Raw genomic sequence first — 18,682 nt, 5'->3', positions numbered from 1 at the left:
ACATCCTGTCGACTTAATGAAACAGAATAATTTATGAATTTATCATTTATAAAGCATTTATAGATGTTTCAAATGTTCATGTCTCTTTTTCTTTTTTGTTTTCTTTACTCTTCCTTTGTGCTTTCCATTCCTTCTGCAACTTTTTTCTTCAATTGTATTCATGAAGCTCAGGCTTCCTGAAACTGAAATGCCGATATGGTATTTTTAGTTTAACATTTTTGCAGCAGCCGGGACTTATTTGGTATCATCATGCATAAAGGGTGTATTTAATACTCTCAGCTGCATCCTGCACTCACCTCCCTAAAATGAATCTCACCAGATTTGTTCAGTTCTTTGTGATTGAATTACTTAACTGGCACTTTTTTTCATGACTGATTCCCATTTTACCTGTAAAAGGAAATAATGCCCCAAACATTCTGGCCTTTACTGACATACAAATTACACTGACAACAAAGAGCTGAAGCTTGATGTTCGGAAAATATGCTTTTCATATCAACAAGTTTCTAAAAAAAGCTGCATTGTTCTCACCTCAGAGCACTTTTATCCTTTTGAAACTTCTGGGCCATGTACAACTGGCTGAAAGGAAACAATAAGGTGCTATGGAGGCAGGTAGAGTCAGGTTGCCTTCCTGAAATGTAAGAGGTGTTCCACACTTGTCTTTATCCATCCTGTGTGCTTGTGCCTGGAGTCTGTCTTACTGTACAGTGGTCCAACTCTGGCTTATTGTATAAAGATGATACATCTGGGAAACACATTGATGCAGAAACCATAACTGTAAGAGAGATGTTCATGTTTTGTTGACATCTGCTTTACTCTCTATCTGTTAGGGGAACACCATTGTATATTTCTTTTGAAAACATTTTTTTTTTCCTTTTACACTAATATGTAGAATAGTAATCTATTATATTGCACGTTTGATGAAGGTAATTTCTTGTGGCATCAAAGAAAAATATGCTGTATATGTAATCAGAGTGATGCATGGACAAATTAAAATAATCTTTTGATCATTTTCACAAAGTTCAAAGTAAAATAAGTTCTTCTGAATTTTTTTTTTTTTTTTTTTTTTTTTTTTTTTTTTTACTAAAAGGACATTCTTTCTAAATGAGCTAAAAAAAACTGTCCCTCTCACACACACACAGATGGATTATGGAATTTCCCCTGGGGATTAATAAATTCTTTGCAATTCTGATTGTGATATCGTGCTTTGTTTTCAAAGGAAAGACATGAAACACAGAGCACACGGAGCACAGAATACACTAAAAACAATCTTAACAATAACTCACACTGCAGAGGAAAGCTGATGTCTTTCCTGATAATAGGTGGCTGTGTAGTATCATGTTTTTGTTGAAGCTGGAGGGGGCAGGTGAACAGAACATGTGTCTGGCACGTTGCTAAAGTTAGGAACACGTTGTTCCAGAGAGGCTTGGCTGCACTCTGTCCAATTACTGGATAGGGTTGCACCACGTGTGTACAAAGAAAATGTCTTTGAAATCCCTGTGTAGTAAAAAAAAAAACGAAAGAAAAAACAAACAAACAAAAAAGAAAACGGTTACTGACATACTTTTAAATGCGCATTTGTGTAAAGGGAGGGGGAATTTCTGAGGATTTGCATTATGGTGAGAGCCATTCATTAAGCCTGCTGAATCATTATTGATGTTCATGTGAAAACATGTCAGGTCACGCTTACACGGCAAACCAAACCAGAACAAAGGAGACACCAAGCGTTTCTACGGAAGAACAGATTATTATTTCGCAGTTCTGGTGTATTTTGCTGGGAGAGGTAGCCAAAAAAGGAACAAGTTTGAGACTGAGGCAGTATTTTAGTCTGTGTGAAGCTGAAATTAACCCGAAATGAAGTTTGTAGTGTCTTCTGAGAAAATGATCTTTAAAAGAAAAATTGAAAGCTCCCGACACATGATAACAAAGTGATAACAGACTGAAATATGTTTATGTTCAGTGTGTCTTGTGTGAGACACAGAAGTGATTACCCATCTGGGTTCAAGGCAGCGGCATGTGTTTAGTTGTCTTTAACAAGAAATTATTAAAGATTAACTAAACAAATATGGATGTAACCATGACTTGACTCAATGTAACCGTGACTTGACTTAAAGATGCATCCTGTGGGTATATCCCCACAACCCCCGCGTCTCCATCCCCGCCTCCAAGGAGGTTTAGTCATCACAAAGAAAACCAGACAATGAGATCTCAGTTCATAGAAAAATAGTGCTCTTTATTATAAATTACTGAAATGTTTTCACAAATATAAATAAGTGCAAAGTTGTATCAGTCTGCTTGCTTCGTCAAACTTTTCTAATATCTTCAAGCATCCACAGCCAGTGGTTTGGCTGGTAAAGGTACATCTTTACAAAAGACAGCACAATGACAGGTTTATCATTTTATATTCACTCTGTAAACATTGGTCTAAAAAAAAAAAAAAAAAAAAAGACACCTGTCGCCTCTTCTCGTTAGGAAAAGAAAAATACCATGTTTCATACATTCATTTGCAAGCAGTGATCTTGTGCCAGAGATACTACCACATCTTTTGGTACACATTTCCTCCCTACTAAGGCCATTCAAACGTCTGACTCAGCAGTGGTACTATTATCTTTATGAACATCCTGTTGGATATGTTAGTTGTCTAGATCAGGCAAGTTTGGCATAAACCTTTCCTTCTTCTAAACTAAATATTGGGAACATATATCCTCTTTCTGCATTTTCTGGTCTTGAAATAGATTCAGGTAAAAAGGTCAGACCTTTCCCTGTTGTGGCCGGCACAGAGCTTCTATTGTCTGCGAGTCACCAGCAGAGACTTGGTCAGAGATCGCTGTCTAAAACGATCATTCGATGTCAGCCAAAAAAAAAAAAAAAGAAAAAGGAAAGGTCTGTCTGATCACGAAAGTCAGTCCAGCTTTTAAGGGTGGATGATTTTCTGAGGCTGGTGTGTGCAAGCTCAACAGCCTTGTAGCACATTGGTTAGCAGCAGCAGCAGAGGGAACCTGTGTGTCATCAGGGCGCAGATAGCTGACTCTGAGCCTCACTTCAGTTTTCAGTAAGATGTACGTCATCAGTGAGGCAGAGGAGGGATGATGGGAGTTATCTCTCTTTCATACGACCAGACTGCAGCAAAACTATTTCTCTTGGCGCTTCTCCTGTGGCCTAGTTCTCAGCAATCCAGTGTCTCTTTCCTGAAATGTGGAGCTTTGCCCACTTTTCTCCAAGAACTGCGCACACCTCGCCAGACTACTAAACTCAGTCCTGGGCTCGACTCCCTTGTCTCTGCTTAATCATCCCTTCTCAGACACAACGCATGTCGTCAAACGTAGCTATACTGTAATCGCCCGGTTTCTTTGGTAGCCTTTTGAGTCTCTTGCTTCTTCAGGAACATGAGCCCAACACTTTTAGATAGGAGCATCATACTCCTGGAGGAACTCCTTAAGAGGATGAGGAAGTTGGTCTCTTTTAGAAGAAATGTCCAAATGTCCATTGACTGTTTTCCTGCACAAGTGCTGCAAAGTGGACAAGCTGCAGGAGAGAGGTTTGATGAGGTCCAGGGGGATTTTCTCCCCTCCAGAATAAATGTAGTACATATTCCCACTGCGAGTGTTCCCCTTGCTCTGAGACATGTAATGATGGACCAGCTTAAGTATGCAGTCAAAGTGGGGTACGGACTGAATGTTCTTAGGGTCTGTTTGCAGGTAAAAAGAAGCTGTGTCACATTGGATCCGCAGATTCTTGGTACCCGAGGCCGTGTTGACACTGAGGGTGAATAGGTGTCGGTTGTCAGAGCTGTCCCGGATGAGGAAGGTGCCGGTGGTCTCGGTGGCCAGCATGGCGTTGGCCTCCTTCCCTGTGATGGGGCCCCAGTAGAAGCCACTCTCCTGCAGCTTGCGGATCGTGGTGAGGACCATCTCGTACTGGGTCTTGGAGGTGAAAGTCTTGTAACGGTGAGGCAGCCGCATGTTGGAGTCCAAGAGGCTGCTGCTCATTGCGGAATCAAACTTGCTGTGAGTTACCATGGCTCTGTGCCCGCTCCTTAAGTAGCCTGGGGGGCACCGCGCAGCAGAGAAGAGGGTGAGTTACTGAGAGGCTCACAGAGCTGTTTGGGATGGCATGAAGACTTCAGAACTGAGAGTGTCTGGAAATGAAACACCTGGAGAAAAAATAGTTGAGATTAGTATGTTGTCATCATATTATATATATATATATACATAAATATATATATAGGTTTTTTTTTTCATACTACACTAACTGTTACATCTGTTTAAAAGTTTCACAGCATGATGACATAATATCCCAAATCTGTTTTATTCATGCTGAGCTTCCCTGTAATAGTCGTCAACCTCTCCTGCTTCAGTGGAAACTATTTTTCCAGATGTGGTAGCTGTGTGTGCATCATGCCTATAAACATCTCTAGTGATGAGGGCTGATTGTCCCACCGAGACACGATAGTTCTTTTTATTTATGATTGAAGACACTGTCATCTCAACACCGAAGAAAAATAAGCAGCCAGCTTCTATGACAGCTCTGCGCTGTTGGAGAGGGATTGTGGTTTTCCACGGTGTGTTTAACCAAAAACGCTTCCATGTATGTTCTTGCCAATTCGGAGAAAACTTTCGTGTGACTGTGTGTGTGTGTGTGTGTGTGTGTGTGTGTGAGTGTGTGAGTGTGAGTGTGCGTATGTGTAATCTGGCATTACGCTCAATTCCAGTAAAATCATCTAAATCTTATTGCGCAATTTCCACATCATGACCGGCTTCACTCCACAAACCAGCTCACTAAAGAAATAGTGTACATTTAAAGGGCTTTTACCCAGATAGGAAAAATGCCACAAACAAACAAATCTAAAACTATTCTTACCTTAACTGCTTCTCCAGACAGTGTCCGTGGTCTTCTTGAATAAATCCAAATGTCCAGAGGACTGACAGTGGATGTGATCTGTGCTTGGGACGGGCTACAGGTTGTGGGTCCGTCCTGTCGGTGTGTCACAGTGTCTGAACTCACTCACTGGCACAGGGGATATAAGTGGAAGGGTGGGCGTGGTCTAAAGCCGATGTCTGCGAGCAGGCCCCGCCCTCCTCTTCCAGTAAAGCCTCCCTTGGCAGATTGACAGGAAGGAGGTGTTTATTCCTGCTATGAGCAGAAGTGCCCTCCCCCTGCTGAGCCTCCTAAATGAAGTTAAGGAGGGATTCCAAGCAATAGTTATTTACACTTGGTAACCTAGTATTTAGTTCTGTAGTGTTTTGTAGGGACCTTTTATTTATTTTATGGTTTTTTTTATGTAAAAAAAAAGCTCCTCGTTAAAATTCAAATCCAAGGTAATGTTTGTAATGTGGAATAACTTATTCATGTAATCGGTTTCTGAGAAATTCACTGTAACACACAGTCTCACCAACACTGAGAGCCACTTCCCCATAGAGGGCGCCAGATTTTGGGGAACTCAATCACCACAATTATTTCCCAATAACGGCAGCTGGTATCCAAGGGCAACGAGCTATTATTTACATGTTTCCCCATTTGTGTTTCTCTTGCAGAGCCAGTGACCACATAATGACGATAGCTGTAAACTTTCCAATATTAAATGTTTATCTGAAATCTAAAAATGCTCTCTCTATATACACATCATCTAAACTATCAGACTAAAACATGGAACTTTGTTGATTAGTAATGTCTTTAAATGTATCTTAGCAGCACAGATGTAAAAAAACAAACAAAAAAAAAACATATATTTTGCAGCATATATGAGTTAAACATTATCTGATATGTGAGACTTTCTTTGTAAGTCTGTAGTTGATTTGAAACAATATAAAGACCATGAAAGATTTCTTTGGAGCTCTCCTCCCATTAGATTCACCCTAACTGCTCTATCTCACTGTACTCCCTTCCATAGCACTGTGTTTATCATCATCGTCATTGGTCTATGAGCTAACGGCAAACAAAAGCAGTTGGGACTTTAGTTCATCATGTAAAGGCAGTCAAATCTTTGGCAACATGTGTGTGACTGATGGAGCACTCATACAATCCTGATCAGCTTCCTCCCAATTGACTCAGCTATGACCAACACAATCCTAAAGTAGCTATTGCATTGCAGATTAACTCCAGACTATGGTGTCATGTCAGGCTTCGCCTTAGCTGTTACTTTTACAACATGAGTTTAAGGTGGCGTTTTCCAGTTTTTGTAACCTGTAAATGAAAACCTGACAGAATAAAAAAAAAAAAAAAAGACAGCTCCACCAGTTCAGTGCTTACACAATTACATTGCATCGGTGTTTTGTTGTTAGCTTTACCAAAAACTCATCTGGGCCCAGTGACAGGAGGATGGGCTTGTGGGAAACAAATTGACGCCACAGAGCAAAAGCCAGATGTGTCCACAGAGGTGAGTCAGGTGTTGGCTGATTCAGGACATCATTATGATAAAGGGGGGAAGGGAAATCACTAGGATAGCCTTGTAACAGTCCACTTGTTTCCAGAAAATCTATTGTGTCATCATTGTGAGGCATAGATTTAGCATTTAAAGTCCCTCATGGGATCCTAATGGGAGTCTGTGGAGGGAAAAGGAGCAGTAAGTTGACTAAAGATGGGAAGGCGAAATCCCCACACCATGTTGTGGGTCACTGTGTATCCTCGGAAACCTCTGCGCACATTATTACAACATGCTGACTTGCCTCTTTAGCATTTCCACTTTACTTTTTCCAAGTCGGCTGGGCTTTTCATGAGGTGATAGAGTCTAAACTATTAGAGCACCCAGGAGGAAGACCTCAAAAAAAAAAAAAAAAAGAGGCCAGTGTCCCCAGATATCAAAGCTTGGAAAGAGAACGTTAAAAAAATAAGTTTGAATAAACAAACTAAAGACAGTGTTGATTTAACAAGACGTCAACCCACAAATGGCTGGTCAGCAGAGGTGAACCAAGTGACCCGGAGCTGTGAGAGCTTTTTCCTCTGTTGCTGTGGTGCACCGTGGGACCCCAGCCAAACATCTGAGGCTCAGGGCGTGAGGCTTGGCACTGACACATTTGGCTCTTCAGCCTGTGTAAGCATGTACTTTTCTGTGGCTCTTATTTTTAGTAGGCTTACAGAATGTACATAGTGAACAAAAAAAAAAAAAAAAAAAAAAAACCCCACCAAAACCTGTATTATTAATTCACATCCAGACTCAAATGGATGTATTTTACCCACTAATACTCTTGCAGATGTTGGAAATGAATGAGGTTAAATTCACATGCAAAGTCAATGAATAGGTCACTTTATTTTAATGCATGAGAAAAGTCCTCGCACGATAGCTTGTTGGTCTAAACCACTGTTTAGTGGAAAAGGCAGCTGTTTAGGTTTTCCCACACTGACTCAGAAATTTACTCTAGCTCATGGTTCCCGTAAATCTGCTGAGGATGGGGGTGGGGGGGTGGGGGGGGGGGCAGACATTTCAATTGAAAGGTGGGGTGAAAGGGAGAAAAATGTTATTCAGCAAAATATTTTGGAGGTGCTTGGTCCAGCAGAAATTCACGGAACAGGGAGATCTTTTAAAAGCTTTTGCGTGTTTTGCCAGTTTCATGAAATTATTTGTGGTGTGGGCAATTGCAAAGGCGCCACTTATTGTTTGCACAGCTGAATATAGTGAGCCCTGAATTCAGATTGAATCAACAAGATCAGCAAAGTTTTTTTTTTTTTTTGTTTTTGTTTTTTTTACAACCCCCCCATACAATTCTATTCTACTTAAACATTTACGTGGTAGAAGAAATAGGAAAACTCGCTTTGGCTGTTCAGATATAAACTTACATCAGGTAAAGGCACACTGAGCATATCAATTTGATTCCTGTACTTGTGCTTTAGCTGCCACTTTATGTCTCTAAATGCATGCCTTCCATTTTAGTGTCACATTAACACTTGCTTCTTATTGTCGTTCTGCTTTAAAACTTCCTTGTTGTTTCAGCAAGACCACTATGTGAATGCCAATAATTTCCTGGTAACTCTCCTCTCTTTCTCTTTCCCTATCAGTGTTGCTGTGAATGCCATTCTTTGTGTACTTTGTTAAATTATGGGAAGTGTCATGTGCGATCACCACAATTAAGAATGAACAACAAGCCACAAAACCCAGCACTGTTTTTCACAAGTAATCAAAAAAAATAAAGAAAGAAAAAAAATATTCACAAACTGACTAAGAGCCCCTTCCTGGTTTGGAATATATGTGCAGCCTTTGTGCTAACTAGAAACATTTTGTAGTGTTCTTCTGTGGTATTTGAAATGATGCCAGAACATTTTGTTCGAGTGGCAGACATTGTGAATTGTGTGAGTCATTGTGTAACCCCATTCAGTATTACTGTAAATTTACAAGGAAGGATTTGTTATTATGGTGCATTTTTCATTTAGTCCTGAGGGCCTCAGTGGGAAGTGGGAGCATGAAAAAGGAAAACAGATGCAAAAGGTTGCAAGTAACTAAGCTTTGCAGTTAAATAATACAAACGAATAAATAGTCAAATAAAGTGAAATACAAGATATATTAAATGCTAATACTTTTTTTTTTTTTTTACACAGAAGAGGTGTCTGTGTTAATTAAGTTCTTTGCATTCCACCCTACATACTTAGGAAGGGAGGAATGCCTCGAGCGTCAATCATTGTCACACTGTCTGGGAAGAGCTAAAAGCAGAACACAGAGCCATTATCTTGCACTTCTCGCACCCAGTAAATTACCTTCAAACACATCTGAAGGTCGCAGTTATTTAAGTATAGGAGAGCTCCTTTCAAACAGAGTTTAAAACACAGAGTCGTGTTTCTCGACTAACCAGTGTGATCACATCTTTAAAATGTGTTTATCTCCTAAACAGCTGCCTCTTACGCTGCTGAGTGTCCTATTTGTTTAAATGACCTGGTTCTCCATTTTATGACGTCCTTTTCTGGCACTCTTTGGCATCAGCTCTGCCAGAAAATATTTACATTATACCTCACTCAAGGTAAAGGATGAGTAGAAAAGAGAATGAAGTGACGACTGAGTTCAAATTCTTCTCTTCGTTTTTTTTTTTTTTTTTTCCTGGAAGAACCAGGATAGTAAAAGGAATGTCAAGTACTGTTGTGATAAGTTGCAACTGGAAGTGCACGTGGGAGGCTTACCAAGATTTAAACCATGTGACAATGAGGCGGGAGCTCCAGTGGGGGTTGTTATTGACAGCAGCAACACAGTGCTGACTCCTCTGGGTCTTGTCCTGGAATTTCAAATTTTCTTTGCAAAATCATAAATAGCCCACATAATGCAGCAATGACTGCATGGGCATTTCATGCTAACTTGCAAAAAATGAACATAGAAAATGCAGACTGTGATTTGGTAAGTCTGACTGCGCTCGCATGGCACAGAGGAAGAAGCTAAAGAAAGAAGTAAATGTCACCAACGTCATGAGATCCTGGGGAACAGTGTCATTATTTCCACCGTGAGCCACATCGCACTAGATGTGGTTACTGAACACATGCCACCACAACATTTACTGGAAAGCTGAAGGCTAAATATTTAATGTTATGGAGTGTAAGTCAGCTGTTGCAGGATAACACACATGGAAGAGGCAAAAAAAAAAAAAAAAAAGTTTGACAGTATGAGATACAGTCATGGTGTGAATTGTGGCGATGACATTAGGGACATAAGCATTTTCTTTTTTCTTTTTTGCCCAAAGTTAGATGACAAGATTGATAGCACTCTCTTATAAAATGCGAAGCGGCTGCCTGTGTGGTCCCCCTCTTGTTTTAGCGTTAAATGACCTCTAACGGCTGCAGTAATCACGATGGGAGTCGACATCAAACAACGCATATAGCAACAAACACTCATGCTCATAGTTCACAATCTTGCACAATCAGCCATTTGCCCTGAGCTTGACCCCCCCACCCGAGACATAAGCAAGCATATCTTCATTCCTGTATGCTACCGCAGAGTCACAGACAGCAGGATTTTTTCCATGCATATAAAGAAGAATTACATTTTAAATGAACCCTTAATCGCTTAAGGGTAAAATTTTTTTGATTCACACCAATGGCCATTACGGCAGTTGATGTTGTTTTGGATTCGTTACCTTTTTTTTCCTACTGTTTGGAAATCCCTTAACCTTCCTACACTTGCATTAGCGTTTCCTTCCTTATTGATTGTCTGCCCTGCCCTACTGTGTTTTACCTGCACTCCCTTACGTCTTTGTGTATTGAAATCTCCCCCTTTGTTCTGGTTCCTTTAGTTTGTAGTAGTTTCCTATTTGTTTTTCTTTCTTCTTCTTCCTCCTTTTCAAAAGTGGCACTTGTAGCTGTTGTAGTGTGTTTTGCCACGAGCACGTTCATGAGTTGAATGCAAATTTGTTCTTTTCACTGTTGTTCACCAAAAACATGACGCATCAGCATGCCCAAGTTAACTTTAGGAACGGGTTGGATGGAGGGATGGCTCTATCACACGCCAAAGTCCACACAAAATGAACAACTAACCCTGCTTATTGGAAAGATGATGAAAATTTTGTAATTTTTAAAGTCTCCTGTTACACTTAACGTTTTGTACAGGACCCTTCATATTTACTAATGTCTGTATATAACTTGCAACCTTCGGGAAGATCCTGGCTAGCAGTTTTCCTCTGATTTAATACAATTTGCGAAGCTAAGTTTCATGTTTACCATTCAGACGTAATAGTGGTAACCAGGTTTTCTAATTCTGCTCTTGGAAATAGATGGGAACACTTTCCAAAATGTCAAACAATTCCAAAAGTAAACCAGCATGATAAACACCTTAAAGGAAACCCTCATATCCAGGATTTCAATCAGCACCTCTTTGATTTGATCACTTCCTGACTGGAATAAGCAAGTGAGGTCATACCACCATGGTGGTGACGGTACGAGCTGCGTCTGGAGAATGTACATCTGCCACGTGGCTCGTGTCCAGACCAAGATCAGCCTCTGCCTCAAAAACCCAGACTGCATCATGGTGGATGAAATGATGGCTCTAGCACTGCCCGCCTGTCCCAGATTGTCTGCCGTTTGCCGCCACCGTAAATTTATCAGTATCAAATGCTTAAAAGGCGAAGGGAGCTGAATGACATAATCAGGCTCCTTAAAATGGACCTTGATTCCCACAAACCTCAGAAATAGCCTGCTGATGTCATCGTGCATATGGTAATAAATCTGCCTGCACTCTAATCGCAGGCTGGCTAAGACATGCTGCTAACAGAAAACACCTTGTCAAATGCGTTCAGGCAAAAGGAGTGTGCTGCCAAAACAGAGTGCATAGAGCACAAAAATGAATACAGCCTTTAAATCCAAATCAAATAATATATGAACACATGCATACGCAGACATGCACACTTTCTCCACAGCACAGTTTTAGTAACTTGATCCTGAGCTGTGCCGGTAAGTCCAACATGTCCAAATAGATTCAGTGTGTGCGTGCAACATTCACACACCGGTCTTGCAGATCCTGTTCAGATAGTTCACTGTGATATGTGTCAGGCAGAGGACGAAGGACATTTCACCTGAATCTTACTTGACGGGCTTGACTGATAAGTTGCCCATCCCCCCTCCAGATTGTCTGAAGGGTCTGACTCAGCTGCAGATGTTTGACTATACTACCCAAAACGCACCAGTCATCCGGCGGAAAGCTTTTATCCCAGCTATTCCCTCAGCAAGGGAATGATTCCATTATGCATGTATAACCAGGCCTACGATGACCTTGCACAACATTTTTTTCATTGCAGACACAATGAAGAACTGACTCTTAGTTGTGCAGGTGTGTTCCTGTTCCTGATAGAGCAAGTTGCATTTAGGAGCTTTCTTTCATCATCTGGGAGCGTTTCTTTCTGTGTTTGACCTTCCAATGAAATTGCAGCATAATTAGCCAATCCCTTCCTTAAACGGCTTTATTTGTGAGAGCAATGTTTGAAATTATTTGCTTTTCGGCCCTTGATCATAAATGTCAACCTGATTGTTTTCCAAGAATAAATACAAATATGAGTGCAGCGGATAAGTCCTGGATCACAGATCAAAAAGGTCCTCCACATGCCCACCTCCCGTTCTCTCTCTCAGGCATTTCCTTTTGTTCCCTTCTCACTGGGCACTCCCTCCAGACAGGAAATTCTGCTGGAGTTGCTCCAAACCACATCTTCCTTTTCCCTCTTATTCCCGTTCTTTGGTGCATTCTGTCCCAACCTTCAACCTGCATGTAAACAAACGATCTGCCCGTTCCAGAAAATCGCAACAGCTTATCCAACAGTTTTCATCTGAGATACCATGTGGCTGCGATTGTTAGGCTGCACAATAAGCAACAATCAACGTGAGATAATGCACAGGATGCTACATTAAGACATGAGATAAATCACAAAAACCCCACAGGAAAAACTGGACTTCTTCTCACACTGCATGAAGGAACAAAAAAAAAAAAAAAAGAAAGAAAGAAAGAAAAAGAATTTCCTAGAATAAAGCCACCCACAGTTCAATGAATGTTCAGAAAAGTCCCACACAGCCCAGGTCCCGCTGGGACAAACAACCATCAGTCTTGTTCACACGGTTTCTCTGCATCACAAAGTTGTCCTATGAATATATTGTATACAAGAAAGGGAAAGAATAAAAAAAAGGGGATTCTTCTTTCCAGTATATCCAATTAATGTCACACACAGACAGAGTCTATGCCCCAGCTCAGTTCTGTCTGGTTCCAATTCTTGGACCTGTTTGCATTCAGGAACAAATATTTTTGACCTAAGGTGGCTGCATCTTTTCTCGTAATCTAAAAATACCAATAAGTGTCTGTTTGTTAAATCATTTACAGGTTGTTTTTTTTTTTTTTTTTTTTAATAACCTAACCCTTCTAATCTTTATGGGAGTGTCGTAAAATAAAGCCTGGCTTGGTCTGAATTGTAAATCTGATTGTGCCTGCTTTATTTCGCTAACTTTCACATATGTAGGTCACTAGGTAACCTATGAACAGCATTTCCTGCAGTTTAGCAGCAATCCATGTTAACTGACAGATAAGAGCCAATACTTGGGAAATGCCATGTGAAAATCAATTGAACAATTCACTTAACAGTTTAAATGTGAACAGCGGCTAGTAGGTTTGTCGCCATTTCAATGCCCAGATGTACAACATTTATACTGAAAATGAAATTGTAAGCCTCTAAGACTTATTTTATTTTCTTCTCCAGCTAGTTGCCATTTGATATTGCATGCAAGATCGTGCATGCAGACAATTTTCAACCTTTCACAACTGCGTAAGTACTTTCACCTAATTCAGTAAATCACATCCCAGAAGCATTTTACCCTGCACACTCAGCGTTACTGTTTTCTGATATCACTGTTATAACCTGGCTTATGAACAACAGTAAGATGTTAAGATATACTGTAAAGATGGCATTTGCACGAATTTATGGGTGTACGTAAGACAGAGAGCGAGAGAGAGATAGTGGAATGGGGTGAGAAGCAGGAGAGACTTTGTTGTGGCTGCTCTTTTTACCTCCCTTTCTCAGAAATCCTGCCCCGAGGATGAATTTGTTGTCTCTCAGCGGTGCAGGAGATTCCTGAGGTGATTTGAGTAGAGTTTATACTTCCAGTAAAACAACAATGCAAGACTACATGCAGTACATGTGTATATGCTGCAAAGGGCTCCAGTGTGTCTGCGTGTAATTTTCCTTTTGGACTTGTATAAACACGACAGTAGTGTTATAGGAGATCTGATGGGATGCTGTTTACTGATTTGGCCATGACAGCTCATTTTTCTTGTTACTGTCTCGTACTTTCATGATGGATGGGTTTTAACCCTAAAATATCAACTTTGATCTTACACTGTTATATAAGTTTGGTGATTGTACGCAAAGCTGAAAACCGAGAGTAAAATAAATCACGTTTGTTAAAGAAAATTCTGCACAGCTGTGAACTGGCTCACCAGGCTGTGTGTTGCATTTGTGCTTGCGTGACAGCGTCTGTGTGTGCATACCCGTCTGTGTGTATCATCCTTTGCCTGCATGAGCCCGTTGAAGAGAGAGAGCCCTTCTCCTGCCTGCCGAGGTCAGGTCCGGACACCATGGGGTGCACCCTTCTCTCGCCACTGTGGGCCGAAAGGCAGGGGGAGGCCTCCAGCGCTTCTGGGAAACAGTCTGGGCCTAATTGGAGCCTGACTGGTCTCACATGTCTCCACTTACTGGAGTAGACTGAGGATCCCGCTGCCCGGCCTATGAGAGCTGCTGCAAGCCCAGGCCTTCCACCACCCCCCAACCCCCACCCAACCTGCATCAACATAACCACAGAGAAGTAAATTCTCCGAGCAGACCTGACAAGACAGTATGACTGAGTGCTCAAGTAGGTTTCAGTGGAGCAAGATCAAGTGTGTTGCTGTGAGCGCTGCTACTTTTTGTGTGTGTGTGTGTGTGTTTTTCAGAGAATATCTGACCTTAATAAATCCCTCAGAACATCTTGTTCCAAGAATTTCCTTTCTGTATAGTACGTGCACCTTCTTCCTATTGTTACCACTTAACTTATTCTGGGTCAGGACTCACAGAACCCCCCCCCACCACCTCTACTTTACATCAACAGTGCTTCACTTTCTCACGTACGGAAACCTCAACCTTACAGAAGTATGTGCAAGTTGACTCCTTTCATGTGCCTGCTTATCCACGCTGCAGTGAGAAGTACGAGAACTGAAGAACGGCGCAGATGGTAAAAAAACAAAGACTTCCCTGCCTCTGCTGCTGCTGCCTCACCACCACAACCACACATTCTCTAACTTTTTTCTCACTTTTTTTTTTTCCTCCTTGCTTTGGCAGCACGCCTCTCATTTCCCATCAGTCACGGTCAACCTTCTCGGCCCTGTCTGTAATTCTTTAAAAATGTCATTATTATAGTTCCCCCCCCAAAAAAAAAAATATTCTTTGACTGAAGTTATGAAAAGATAACTTTGGTCAACCACTTCTTTTTTCTTTTTTTTTTAATTTATGTACTATAAAAAAAATGCACAGATGCAAAGCGGAATTTGCCCTTTAAATTCACATCTTGAATCAATTCTTTCTCAAGTCACACACATCTTCCCTAAATCATTATAGTAAAGTTTAGAGGGAAATATCAATTACAAATAAACACCTTCATTTCGCTTTGATTTTGGGTCTAATTTGGGTTGGTAAAAAAAAAAAAAAAGAAAAAAGATTTTGATCTTACACAGTTTTTGAAGTTTTTCTGCCTTTTGCTGCTCAGATAGAAATGTCTCAACTTAAATAAACTTTAACTGAACTGTTGAAAGATACTTTTTCAGTTTACTTACATCTGCTGAGCATTACCCAATGCTCTCTGAATCTCTGCTACCCATCTACGCTGTAGGCCTACACTATGTCTGTACAGTTTTTAACTTTCTGCCAGGCTTGAACTGGGACACAAGAGAGACACTTAAAAGCAGCAGCTGCAACTCGATGGGCCATCTGTCATGTATATTGCACTTTTCCCAGAAGAGGCCTTGATATAAGCTAAAATGTCCGGAGAATCCAGAATCCAGAGAAATATGTACATATGTTTACATGTTTTCTGTTTCTGTCTCTTCCATTGAGGAAAATGTCATTTCTATTGATTCCTTTTCCAGGCATCATTTAGTATGATAAACATTCACTTGTAAGTATCGACCTCTCCTTGATGCCCTGATGTTTGTCAATAGCAAGCTTACGAAAAGATTTGAAAAGTCACGAGGCCGTAGGTAAAGGCTGCATTTAAATAGAAGAGTACAAGTAGAAGAAATTGCGGGTTCCTATATTGAGGGCAAAGTAAATGTGGCTGGAATATTTTGTAAGTTGTGTGCACAGACGGAAGGGGATGAATTCAATTTGCAGCCACGTCAAAGTGCAAGGATAAGGTTATTCAATATTAATGAAGAGACAGACGGCTTCATTTTAAAAATAACTGGATAAGTGATTGATCTACAGACCTGAGTGTAATCCAGATTATTAAGTAAGAAGTACACAAACGTGTAAATCCTGCTCGTTTGCAGCAATATTTAGCAGCAGCATGCCTCTATAGGCCTTATCACATACCGCCACCTGCTGGAGGAATATTTAATTTGGGCTTTGAAGTGACTTGAAGTGGTGAAAAAGCCATTTACAGCCAGTGTTTGTGACAAATGTTTTATTTCAGCTTGATTATATGGCAATGAAAGAGACTAAAAACAAACATTACTTAACTGAATAAAAGAAAATGGCACAGCTTAATATGAAAAAAAAAAAAAAGAAAAAACCCACTATACAGTTAAGTATGTACAACTTTGATAAATAAACCAATACTGTCTAGAATTATGATTGTTTAGCATTTTTCCTTATTTCTCTAGGATTAGTGCACTGAGCGGGGAAGAGAAGAAGAGAACCAGGAAGCAAACAGGGTGGTGATGAGGATAACCACCAGCAGGCACACACAAGAAATGCGATGACTGTAGATGACAGTAGAAAAGACAACCGCGTGATGCACAACTTAGACTGCGTTTGAAAATTGTACCGCTCAATACAGTTTTTGCTATTTGGCAGGATGACCTGTCACTCCCCAAGTATGACCCATCAGCCACCCTGTCCTCCATCTTTTGGTTCACCACAGTACATTCCCGATACACAGTAGCAGTAGTTGTGTATTGTTTCACATCACGCTTCCTGAGACGAGTACAACCCATTCCTCTCCACGCGTAGCTTCACCACACATTTATTTGTGCTGCTTTAAAGCTTCTGGAACAATATGTCACATAGAATGTCTTAAACATTAAAAAAGAAAATAAATCTTAAACACAATATTGTACAAAGACCACGAGGTTGAGATGAAGGCTGAAATGTCATTTTTCCTTTTTTACAGGTATCATCTGCAAAGAAAACGTCTATTACAAGCAGAGGATTAAATGTTTATGGAGTGGGAAAGAAAAACTGTAAGTTACTGTTGCTAACCAGCAGCATTTTTTAAATCACGTTTCATCTAGAGTGCCAGGCGCTGTGCAGCAGTAAATGAACCTTTCTGACAAATAAATCTCTTTCTTTACACGACTCTACATGAGTGCTAGAAAGTGGAGTTGTATGAGATGAACAATGTGAGAGCGAGGGAAAGGAAAAGCTTGAGAAAAGCGAATGAAAAGGGGCCAACATACATGTATTCCAGACAACCCAAGACCAAAAAAACAGGCCCTGGGTGATGGACACTTGTCCCTGTAAAAGACCCTAATCCTCAGGATGCATCTCCAGGACCTTCAGGAAATGAAGAGTGGGAGCCAAATCCAACACTGAGACCATGTCCAGACAAGCAGACACCCTCACCTGCAGTGGTATGTCCTTATGCTGCAGCTTCACATTTACAAAAACAGTTCAACCTGGGACACAGGTGAGGTTTTCAGTCCTCACATGGCTCTTTTGTTGTGATCAGAATCCACATCAGCAATGGCATACAAAGTTTCAGAATATTTGAACAATCTCCTGAGTGGCAACTTTTTGACATATTCATATAAACAGACAATTTTTTTTTTTCTCCTATAAAATAACCAAGTTGGCAAATTAACCCCCTTGACCCCACCCCTCCTATTTTTTGTTGCAAGACTATTTTATTTTACAAAAGCAAACAAAGAAGGACTTAAGAGGATTCAACGGTAAAAGCTGTAAAAATAGACACGTATTACCCAAACATATTAAAGCACATCAGAAAAGGTCTAAACTTTTCTTTCTTAAAGCAAAGAATATTTTGGTTGGGGCTCCACATTTGGTCAGACCTGCTGAGTTAAAATTATGTGTGCTACAGGGGACTGCATGAGTGTGTGCAGGTTGTGTACATATGCAATGTATATTGGTAATTGTGTTCTTTTAAAAGCATCTTCAAAAGGGGATTTTGCTGAAGCAAAAAATTTCCTTTTGGCTTCCGAGAGAGAGAGAGCATATACAAAGCTGAGAGAGAAAGAGAGGTTAGAGAAGGCTTTGGCCCTGGCTCTTATCTAGAAACCCCAGCATGCTTCCTGTTTTTCTGGTCAGTTTATGTCCCAAAGCCAGAGCTAGTATTTATCCTAGAGAAATCCCCTTAGAAGTGTCTGACAGAGACATCAACCATGGCCTCTGCACCGGCCTAGGCAGGACAAATAGATACCGTCTTCCCAATGCTCTGTCAAGTGCAACGTCAGGAGCGCTGAGCAGTTCTAGTGCCTCTTCATGGAAGAAACCTTCTTTTTCCTGGCTGCCAGCATCTCATAAAAGGGGTCCCTGCTGATGGCAGCTCTGTGGGCACAGGCACAGAAGGAAATGTCAGCATAAAGCACAATGGCTTAAGTGTGCAAATTGCTGCACTTTTACTGTAATGTTAGACACAGTGTATTTCACAGGACTCGTTTTTAGTTATTTGGTTTGTCTGGATTTGTGTGTTAAAATGAAGGTTGAAATGAAATTGTAAAAATAAAAATTGCACCCTTTGTACTGTATACAATTTACATGACTTGAATTACTCAGCATGATCAGTACTTTATTTTGTTTTCCTAATCTGTCCTGATCACATTCTGTTACAGTTATTAGCATCCAATCGAAAACATATCAAAACAGTCTGCACAAGCAGAACATATTCTGCTTAATAATCCTTGAGATTTACTAAAGAATATGGTGCTTTATTCGCTTTCTGAAAACAAAATCTGCTTGAAATTTGCACAAAGCATTGCAAACAGGAAACAGGTTTGCATTTGCATAGTTTTTAGTTGTATTTAGAGTAATTTACATAC

The 18,682-nt window shown here is 40.6% G+C and overlaps 2 protein-coding genes across 5 annotated transcripts in view; both read right to left on the bottom strand.

Annotated features, from left to right (window-relative positions):
- Positions 1 to 2,209: 2,209 nt before the first annotated feature.
- On the bottom strand, positions 2,210 to 5,007 carry socs3a (suppressor of cytokine signaling 3a). The gene is made up of 2 exons (XM_029507999.1): positions 4,858 to 5,007; positions 2,210 to 4,150 (listed from the first exon to the last, which is right to left on the bottom strand). The coding sequence occupies exon 2, from the start codon at positions 4,014 to 4,016 to the stop codon at positions 3,399 to 3,401; it is 618 nt and encodes a 205-aa protein (XP_029363859.1). The 5' UTR covers positions 4,017 to 4,150; positions 4,858 to 5,007; the 3' UTR covers positions 2,210 to 3,398.
- Positions 5,008 to 16,090: 11,083 nt separating this feature from the next.
- cyth1a (cytohesin 1a) overlaps positions 16,091 to 18,682 on the bottom strand; it is a 35,527-nt gene continuing 32,935 nt past the window's right edge. For 2 of the 4 annotated variants that reach the window (XM_029507720.1, XM_029507719.1), the window contains one exon: positions 16,091 to 18,191. In XM_029507720.1, coding sequence (XP_029363580.1) covers positions 18,113 to 18,191 — 79 coding nt within the window. In that variant the 3' untranslated portion in view covers positions 16,091 to 18,112. The remainder of the gene's footprint in view (positions 18,192 to 18,682) is intronic. The other 2 variants (XM_029507722.1, XM_029507721.1) reach the window with 1 other exon arrangement.

This window comes from Echeneis naucrates, chromosome 8 (assembly GCF_900963305.1).
Source record: "Echeneis naucrates chromosome 8, fEcheNa1.1, whole genome shotgun sequence".
Taxonomy (NCBI): Eukaryota; Metazoa; Chordata; class Actinopteri; order Carangiformes; family Echeneidae; genus Echeneis; species Echeneis naucrates.
The sequence above is the reverse complement of the archived record's forward strand: the minus strand, read 5'-3'. Positions and strand labels throughout refer to the sequence as shown.